Here is a 10,348-nt window from a genome sequence, read left to right on the forward strand (position 1 = left end):
ATGTTTATAGTACATGTATTGATAAGTTTAGTTCAAATTCATTTATTTCTCTCTCCCTCCTGTGGTTGATACATCTCTACTAACATGAAATCCACCTGAATTGATTTAGAAACATGAACAAGTTTCAATCAGCAGTCCTATCCTTTTTACATGCTGCAGAAGAATTGACCTTGTATGATTGACCTTGTATGATTTCATAATTTGTGTTTTGTAAGATATTTTTGGTTTAATGACGGTGATTGCGAAAGTCCCTGGCAATTACCCGTATTATTGTTCATTCATCATAACTATATCATTGCTATTGTGACAATTTCTGATTCAAGCTGCTCGAGATGGTGTTAGCTCTGTACGTTCAGGAAAATTTTGAACTATATCAGTTTAATGTAATGCATGCCCTCAGTTTTACACGATATAGAAAATAGAAAAATGTGGAATTCGAGAAGAACACAGAATTTCAGAGAATCCTTTTTTTTTCAGGTCAAACATTTTTGTACGAATTACAAAAAAATACAGCAAAAATCAGAACAATTATTAAAGCTACATGTAACTCGGAGGAGAATGTGCCAATCATATGCCAGTCATAATATATGTTTGCAGTGTTATGCATGTGATTGCTAAACATTTTCTCTGCATTCTACAGAACTGTATGTAATGAAAAATTAGGTTTTTACTCCAAGATATTCACTATTTACAATTGTCATATATGCTTTTTGTCTCGCCTGCATAGCAGAGCGAGACTAGGCGCCGCTTTTCCTACGGCGGCGTCGTCAACATTGAAATTGTTGGGGGTATTGTTGGAATTATCATAACTTTAAAGTTTATAGATCTAGTTCATGAAACTTGGGACATAAGATTGACCATGTATCCCTGAATATCTTCTGCTTGTTTCTGGTCACATGACCAAAATCAAAGGTCATTTAGGGCCAATGAACTTTGGTCATGTTTTGGGGTATTTGTTGAATTTGCATCATAACTTAGAAAGTGTATGGATCTACACATGTAGTTCATGAAACATAGACATAAGGGTAATCAAGTATGAATGATTGTTTTGCACATGTCTTAGGTCACATGATCATGGTCAAAGGTCATGTTGGGTCAATGGACATAGTATTCTTTTGTGAATAATTATTTAATAGCTGTTTTCAAATTCAGCACTGCTGCTATATTGAATCGCGTAATGCAGACGAGACTGCCAGAGGCGTTCCACTTGTTTTACATTTGAGAGTCCTCTTCCCATTATGAAAAATAGACATATATTTTCAGAATTCAGGAAGAACACAGAATTGCACAGAGAATCCCCCTTTTGAGGTCAAACATTTACGAATTACCAAAAATACAGCAAAAATCAGGACAATTGAATCTAACTCGGAGTAAAATCTGCTGATCATAATATATCTTTGCAGTGTTAACATGTAATTGCCAAACATTTAATTAATCCTGCTGTGAATGTAATGAAAACTCGCCTTTTTCCCTACGATGTTTGCCCTGTCCTATGCGTTTTACATGTGACTGAAGAATGGGGTGTTTAAAAGACAGAAAAGCAACATCATTATTTTAGAAAATGGATAACTGGGTACTTTAATTAATAATAATAATAATATGTTCATTTATATAGCGCTCTTACAATATATCATCGTTTCACAGCGCTTTACACAATAGAAAATTATAATAACTAATACATGTAAATATTATTGATTAGAGAGCAGAGTCTTGAGATGTTTCTTAAATACTTCCAAAGAAGGAGAAAGTCGCATATATCTTGGAAGGTCATTCCAGAGTCTTGGGGCCCATGTCTGAAAAGCATTGTCACCTGCTTTAGTATTTGTCCGTGGAATATGGAGTAGAGTAATGTCCGTACTCGAGCGAAGCCCGGGACGTTCTGACTTCTGACTGATGTAGGCGGATGAGCTGCACTGGGAAAAACAGTCCAAGATTGGGCAGAAAACATAGTGATATTACTCCAATACAGAATGATGAACAGCTGTCAAATTTGTCCAGGAGGTTGACAACAACTACCCAAACCACATGACACTAAGTCAGAGTGAAGAAAATCTCAAAAAACATCACAATCAACATATAATTCAGGAGGTATGGCAGCAGCACAACAGCGCCCTTATGTATCATTTATGGAAAAAAAAAATATTTGAATGACTATATTAGTAATGGTTTTGCTTTATGCAAACAGGGCCCAAGTTTACAGGAGGAAAAAAAGTTGAACGACAACTATCAAACATATATTGAATATATTCTTTATGTTTCTGCAAACCCCTAAAATGATTTTGAATCCTCCCCCCCAAAAAACAACAAAAGAAGCAGTAACCACATGCCATGCATACATAGAACAATCAGTCATCTCTTAAAACAAATGAATGAAACTTATTACAACAATTTACTGCAAAATCCACTTCTGTACTGCATCACTTTGAACAAACCAGCACAATCGAAAGTGTGATGATCCCTTTCCTCGATTACCGTCTTGCGCCCTCTTGGGTTGGCAAGCATCCAGGAGGAGGAAGAAGGCAGTTGCCTTGGCAACAGGAAGTGAAGGCATCGTCCGAGGATGTGTGGCTAACACTTGTCGGATTGGGGGAAGATGATGTTTATTCATAATTCTGTGCAAATATGTACCTATGTCTTAGTTAAATGGATTTCGCCATTCTAAACCAATACATTGTAATCTGCTCAGCACGGATTGATATTTACTTAACATCATAGATATGCACCGTGTCTCAGTTGTTATTTATACTCGGAGCATTGATGTGTAGTGGTTGGAACAAAGGGGGAGAGTTTGCTGAAGAAAAGGGACATATATTCTAAGATCTTAATTTTAGGATTAAGGTTTAGGTTTATTGTATAATTCAGATAAAATTTAATGTATAATTTAGTAATTAAATATATTTTGTAAAGCGCATAGAGAGTCTTTTGACTATTATGCGCTATATAAATTTCAAATACTATTATTATTAATGTTGAGACACATTCGTTTTTTGGGGGGGGCTTCCTGCAAGGAAAGATTACTTATGTATAGTGACGGACTTTCTTGCGGGGAGCTCAGAATGGAAGGGGTTCAGAGTCAGATGGTCTTAAGGTCTCACTCTGGGCTGAAAAATCATTATCCAAACAAGTATAGTCAAATTCAATAAGGTGCACACTGTAAATGTCATCAAACTCTGATAACAAGTAATAATGTTATTGAATTTTATAATTTTGAAATATTTTGTGCAAACAGCTATTTGCATGCTGTCGTGAATATGCAACAGGTGGGTTGATGATGTAATTTCCCAATTTGCATTTTCTCATGTTATTACATAATGTCATGATGATGTAGGAACTTATACAAAGTGAAGTGGCTTTATACCTGTTGTTCTTTGTACCAAAAATAATATTCTACTTGGACTAGAATTAATTTTGCATCACTTTTATAACATCAGTTCAATTTGCCTATTATGTGGCTTTTAAGTAGTATATTTAGAGCAGTCTTAACTCTGAAATTTACGATGCATCATGGAAAAATATACGTAAGACAATTCATGATTGATTAAACTGATTATTCTGCTGTATATATAAACCACTCTTATTTTGAAAGGTATGAATAATTGGTTTATTTGTTTAGAAATCCTGCATATTTAAACCGCCGTTTATATTTTCTGTTGCAAAGTCGACCATCTCCCTGATCGAATATTTGTCCCATTTTCACTGAAATAAACTTATCATTTTTTAAATGAAAGTTTCCTTTCAATTTCTCCATTCTGTCCCCTCTAATATTTCCACAAAGGTCTTGATTGCTCATTTCTTTTCTTTTTTCTTTAAAAAAATCTCTCCCCCTTTGTCCATTCTCTCTTTCACTAATTCTTCTTCAGCCATTGATCGCTCCCTTTGCATTTATCCTCCCATCACTTTTCCCCTTGTCCTCTCTTCCAGTTTGTTATCCTCCCCCCTCATCCATCCCCCTCTTTACCCTTCTCCTCTTTCACTCCCCTCTCTTTTCTCCCTTTGCCCCTCACCATCTATCTTTTCTTCCCTACTTCTTTTGCATTCTCTATTTCTGTAAATTTCCTTCCCTCCATTCCCTTTCCCTCTCTTTCTCTCTCTTGTTTATTTTTAACCCTTTCCTCCTTAGTCTATCCCTTTCATGTCACTCACATCTCTACCTTCCATCCCTCAGTGCTCATCAGTCTCTTCTCCCTTTATCTCAACTCTCCCCTTCCTCTTCTCTCCTTTTCCCCTTCTATCTTTCCTCCTTTTTTCTTGAAATCAAAATTTTGCTCATTTCTCTTTCATCTGTAACCCCTTTCATTCACCTTTTGTATTTATAATTCACATTCATCTTTATTTCCATCTCTCATCCTCCTTTTCTTCCATTTCCTTGTGCCTTCCATCTCCAAACTCTTACTGCATCTTTCTATCCTTTTTGGCCCTTTAATTTTCATCCCACTATCATCCTCCTCTCATCATTCTCCAGTCCATCTCCCCATCTCTTTCTCCATTCTTTCATTCTCTCCTCACCTGTCTCCCCTTTCTATCTTTTCATCTTTACTCCATTTTTTTTTTTACTTTGTGTATGCGGCTCTTCCTTTGTTGGGTTTATTGCGTGTTTCATTCAAAGCATGAAAAAAAAACAGTTGTTGCAACATCAGTATGCCTCTGCCAACCAGAATATTCCAAGTTACTTTTTCATTACATCCTCTCCTTTGCTTCTTGCATCCATCTATTCCCATTCATCTCAGTTCCCCTATTCTCATTGAATCTCTTTCACTTTCTCCTCCTCCTGAAATCTCTTTATCTGTATGCCTGTCTGACTATTTTTCTTTATCTATTTCTCCTCCAATTCTTTCATCCCATCTACCCATCAATTGTCCCATTATCTCTTGCCCTGTCTTGTGTCTCTCTTTCCCTTTCTCTTCAACTTAACATCCCCCTTTTCTTCATTACGTCCCCTCACTTGTTTTCTGCATCTTTTCTTAATTTTCATTTCGCTTCCCCTGTCCTCATCAAATATTGTTTGCTCTCTATCCCTCATTAATTTTGTTTTTCTGCCTCTACTCTCCTCTTCCCTTTATCTTACTCTTTTTCTGTATATATGTCTATTTTTTTATCATTATTTGTCTCTCCCATATCTTGTATTCGTTAACTTGTGATAATGTGAATATATTGTATAGTGTATACATAACTTCCAGACAGCTTTTGAAGAATCTTCCTTCCTTAATTAATTCAGACGTTCCAATCTTTTTACAGTTCATTGTCCATGAAAATAAACAAAGAAAAATCTTCATCAATATTGATATAGTTTTGTTCTTTGTATAAAAAGTTATATAGTTTGTTGAAGGAGCATGCAATATTTCAAATAACTATGCTTTTCCTGTGTGTTAATTCAGCCTTGTGTATCGGAATGCATTGATGTAAAGGAAGAGGGGTTTTAGAAACTGAGAAAGGGAAGTGATTTGTTTTTTGAACATGTTATAATGACTGTGTGAGTTTATATTGCAGTGATTGAGTGTAAGACGACCTTAATGGAATGAGTACTCATAAGCCCCTTGGGGGTTCTGCTTGTTTCATTACAGACCAATCAACCAATCGGTGAGAGCGCTGTCCCACCATGTCGAGTGAAGCTCATCCAGGAATCGGCCAATCAGCGCTGGGCTCCTCCGTCAGCCTCCGCCGCTCAGCCTGGGAGAAGAAAGAGCTTGAGAAGAAGGAAGATGAGAGAGCACTCGTTACCTCCTCTCACAGTCAAACAGAACTCCGGCAGGAGGAAGAGGCTCATCTGGGTCCCGCTCACGCCAACTTCCAGGTTGATCCTCCACACACCATGCCTACAGAAAACAACCACCACCATGCTGCCTCCTACCATCACCCTCCCAACAGGCCCAGCAGTAGCACCTCGACGCGAAGCGCCCAGTCCAGAAAGTCGGCGTGGGACGAGCCGCCGCGGGACAAGCGGGTTACGCCTGTTGTCCCGCAGAAGAAAACAACGGAGGTTGGGCAGCACGGGGACGTTCGGGTGCGATCGGTTGAACTCCAAGAGGTAAACGGCAGGCCGCGGGATGGGGAGCCCGATTTAATGTTGGATATCACATGTATGGAATCAATTAAAGGATTTACCAAAGTCTTCAAATCAAAAAAGTTCAAATCGCCTCACCTTGAGGACCTCTATCAACGCTACTTCTTCAGCCTGAACAAGAGTAGTTTATCAAGTTTGCTTGGTCTCATCGCACTGACTGTTATCGTTATTCTAGGGTTTCACTACGGAGCGGGTCTTACGTCATGGGTTAAAGGAACTTTTCTAGGACTTTTTGAAATTGTGTTTATCGTGCTAGGTATCTTGTGCAATCGGAGTGCTTTCACGCCCAGACAATTACGCTTTGTGTGCTATGTGGTATTAGCGCTTCTAGGAGCCATCGTAATCATCGACGTCGTCGACACCGAGCCCAGGTCGGCGACGGCGGGGGTCTGGACCACTGTGTTTATCATCTATTTGATTTATACGCTTCTGCCGGTGCGGATGCGGCTTGCTGTGATGTTTGGATTGGTTTATTCTGTTCTTCATGTGGCTTGTACTGTTGGCAGAAACCCACAGGATGCTTTCCTTTGGAAGCAGGTAAGATCCCACTTATATTTCATTAATAGGTTCCACTCACTTATACGAATACCAAGGCTCACATTCTTAGCTCTGTCTAGCAGTCAAACAACAAAACCGACTGTAGACAAACCTTAGAACATAATGGAATAGTTTTATGGGTTTGGAGTCGGTTTCTCTGTTGTAAATGCAACATTGTTTTAAGTACATAGATCAGGCCTTTTCTAAAATTATTTTTGGAGGCTACTTTTCAGAACCTACTACCTAACTATGCAATATGGGATAAGCTTTAATATTGCATTGAATGGGGACTAATGGGGCAATTTCTTTCCCCCAGGGTTCTTTTAAAGGACAAGTCCACCCTAACAAAAAATTGATTTGATAAAAAGGAGAAAAATCCAACAAGCAAAACACTGAAAATTTCATCAAAATCGGATGTAAAATAAGAAAGTTATGACATTTTAAAGTTTCGCTTAATTTCACAAAACAGTTATATGCACATCCTGGTCAGTATGCAAATTGGCAGACTGATGACGTCACCCACTCACTATTTCTTTTGTATTTTATTATATGAAATATAAAATATTCTAATTTTCTCCTCCTTGTCAAGTGAAACAAAGTTTTATTTCTCCCTGAACATGTGGAATTACCATTATTTTAACAGTTTATGGTTAAGTTAAGTTGGTCCTTATTGTCGAATTTGTAAAAATTGAAATATTGTATTATTCAAACAATAAAAAACAAAAGAAATAGTGAGTGATGGACATCATCGACTCTCTCATTTGCATATCGCTGAGTTGTTTTGTGAAAAATAAGCGAAACTTAAAAATGTCATAACTTTCTTATTTTACATCCGATTTCGATGAAATTTGCAGCGTTATGTTTGTTTGATTTTTCTCTATGGATTTAATTCAATAATTTTCTGGGGTGGACTTGACCTTTAAGCATTTTAGGGGCTAAAATCATTTGAGTCTGGTGTAATGTTCCATTGGTATAGATACGGCACTTGAATATTAATAGCCAATGTGAGCCTAACACCAAACTAAAGATGATCACTTCATCAGTGCCTATAATGTGACATTAAAAGTATTGAATACTGTCTGGAATTGGGAATGATGACACTAGTTTTAGCCACTATAAAGCTATTGGTGAGTGAATTTCAGCAGAGATTTAATTTTCTCTAAAATTAAACCAGAGTTCAGAAAATGAGCGAACCCACACAGCGTTTTGAAATTCATTGAGACAAAAGTTGTTTGTCTTTTTTGAAGGTTAGGGTTTACCACTGTGTTACCAAGGAAACAAGTATTTTTTTTTAATTTGAAAAACATTTCTATTAATATCCACAGAAATTGTATTATTCTGGTAGGATATATGCCCACTAATTTGGAAAAAGTTGGTTAATCCCCTCTGATAGTGTAGGGAATTTGTAATCACATCGCAATACAAGACCCAAATAATACAAAACAGGAGGAAACCTGTTATTGAAATATACTTATTAATTTTGAAAACAAAGAGATATATACAGTGCGTCCCAGAAAAAAAGAAACCGAGATTTATCGATAATTTATCATAACCTAATCACAAATGAAATAGACAAGTGACCTACCATTGTAAAGCTTAGAATCTCCTCTTTCATCTGAAATTACTTAGATTATTCCTTATCCACGCATGAGTGAGCAAATACAATTTGAAGAAAGGATACCGAAAAACTCATTTGGCGGGGGGTATCTGAATTTCAAAAAGAAAATCACATGCCTAAAAAGTGCAATATGCTCTTTTATTTGATACCTCAATCACAGAAAATGGTCAAGAAGTAAAAAAGTTCTGTTCCCTCGAAACAATGCTTGTATTTCCATAATTTCGTTAAATAAACGTGTTTTCACCGGTTTCCCACAGAAGCTATCGCACGGTTAACAAAAGACTTAATGCATGGCTGATCGTCAACAAAACGGAGTGTCGAGTGACTCGGAACACTAGCCTGTAAAACCTCTTCATTTTATGAAATTATTGAAATTCAAGCTTTATTTCAAATAACCAGAACTTTATTATTTCTTGACCATTTCTTGTAATTGAGGTATCAAATTAAAGAGCAGATATTGAACTTTTTTAAAATGTGGTTTTCTTTTTGAAACCCAGATAAAGCCCGCCAAGTGACTTTTTGGTATTCCCTCTTCAAATTGTTTTTGCTCACTCATGCGTGAATGAGAAATAATTAAAGTAATTTCAGATGAAAGAGGAGATTCTAAGCTTTACAATGGTAGGTCACTTGTCTATTGTTTTTGTGATTAAGTTATGATAAATCATCGATAAATCCCGGTTTCATTTTTTCTGGGACGCACTGTACATAAGGTGATTGAAAGGCTTTTTAACAGTGACCTAATTTTTTACTTGTATTTTACTGAAGTTTTTTATCAAACAATTCATTCAAAATACATGTAAGTCGTTTTAACACGGTCTTGAGTTCTTAAAAGTAATGTACCTATTTCTTTCCTTTTTTTCACTTTTCCTTACATTCACCTTGAGATGCGTAAATGCATATTACCCCCCCCCCCCTCAATTTTATAGTTTATATGATGCTTGTCCACTGAGATAGTGGCTGGGGGTAAAACCGGGGTAATAGTAATAATTATCACCCTGGGCACTCTGGAGAGTAGATAGGAGAGATTGATGCATTTCATTATCATCATTGATATTACTGATACAACATCACAGGATATATCATAGAATAGCAAATTTATGAATCATAACTCATTTTGATTCTGAATATTTATGAGTATTTCAATAATATCTACCCTTTTATGCAAGTATTCCTGTTTGGTTGTAATGATAGAACAGATTGTAAAAAGGGTGATAGAGCAAGAAAAGGGGAGAGGTAGAGGAAAAGAGAGCGAGGGGGAAGGGATTGAGAGAGAGAGAGGGAGAGAGAAAAGGAGAGAGGGAGGGAAAGAGAGTGTGATACAGGAAACATACAGGTGTATCAGATTTCATGCAGATGTGTACAAGTTAGAGGGTCTCTTACTCTCTTTTTTTTTCAGTTTCAACGTAGAAAGCATACTTTCCCTGATTTTCAGAGAAAAATGAAAACAACCTGGGTTGGATAACAAAATCAGAGCTTGCCTGGAGCAATCATATCACAGATATTATGAAGCGAAATATGTTTTGGAAAGTATACACATGGAGGCTTCATCACTGCATCTGAGTGGGTTGAGAGTTGTTTTGATGACTGTTTTTTTTCTTTTAGAAATTAAAGGATGGATTGAATTAATTGATGTAGATGAAGAGAAACGGTGAGGAGGGGGGGGGGGGTGGGAAGTACATCTAGGTAGGATAGGCACACACCCTGATTGAAACTTTGTTTAGGCTTCACATTCAGACCCTTAACTCGAGTGAAGGGTTTACACAGCAGACTAGGTAGGAGAGGGAAGGGGTTGATGAGGGGAGGGAGTGACAAGGGAGAGATGGAGGAAGGGAGGGAGAGAGGAAGGGAAGGATGGAGAAGGGAGGTTGGGAGGGAGGAAGGAAGGGATTGAAAGTAGAGGGAGAGGGAGAGAAAAAGGATGGATTGTGGAGAGTAGGTAGAGAGGAAGGAGGGATGGAGGAGGGGAGGGAGGGAAAAGGGAGGGAGTGAGGAGGGGGGGTGACTGAGGAGGGGAGGGGGTGACTGAGGAGGGGAGGGAGAGAGGAAGGTGGGACAGAAGAGAGAGAGAGTAAGAAGGGATGGATTGAGGAGGGGATGAGAGGAGGGGAGGAAAGGAGGAGGGGGAGCAATGA

The 10,348-nt window shown here is 37.7% G+C and overlaps 1 protein-coding gene across 1 annotated transcript in view; it reads left to right on the forward strand.

Annotated features, from left to right (window-relative positions):
• The window catches only part of LOC129274870 (adenylate cyclase type 5-like), a 28,944-nt gene extending 22,229 nt beyond the window's left edge, over positions 1–6,715 (forward strand). The window contains exon 2 of the mRNA XM_054911609.2: positions 5,562–6,715. Coding sequence (XP_054767584.2) covers positions 5,597–6,715 — 1,119 coding nt within the window. The 5' untranslated portion in view covers positions 5,562–5,596. The remainder of the gene's footprint in view (positions 1–5,561) is intronic.
• The last annotated feature ends 3,633 nt before the right edge of the window (positions 6,716–10,348 follow it).

This window comes from Lytechinus pictus, chromosome 13 (assembly GCF_037042905.1).
Source record: "Lytechinus pictus isolate F3 Inbred chromosome 13, Lp3.0, whole genome shotgun sequence".
NCBI classification, from domain to species: Eukaryota; Metazoa; Echinodermata; class Echinoidea; order Temnopleuroida; family Toxopneustidae; genus Lytechinus; species Lytechinus pictus.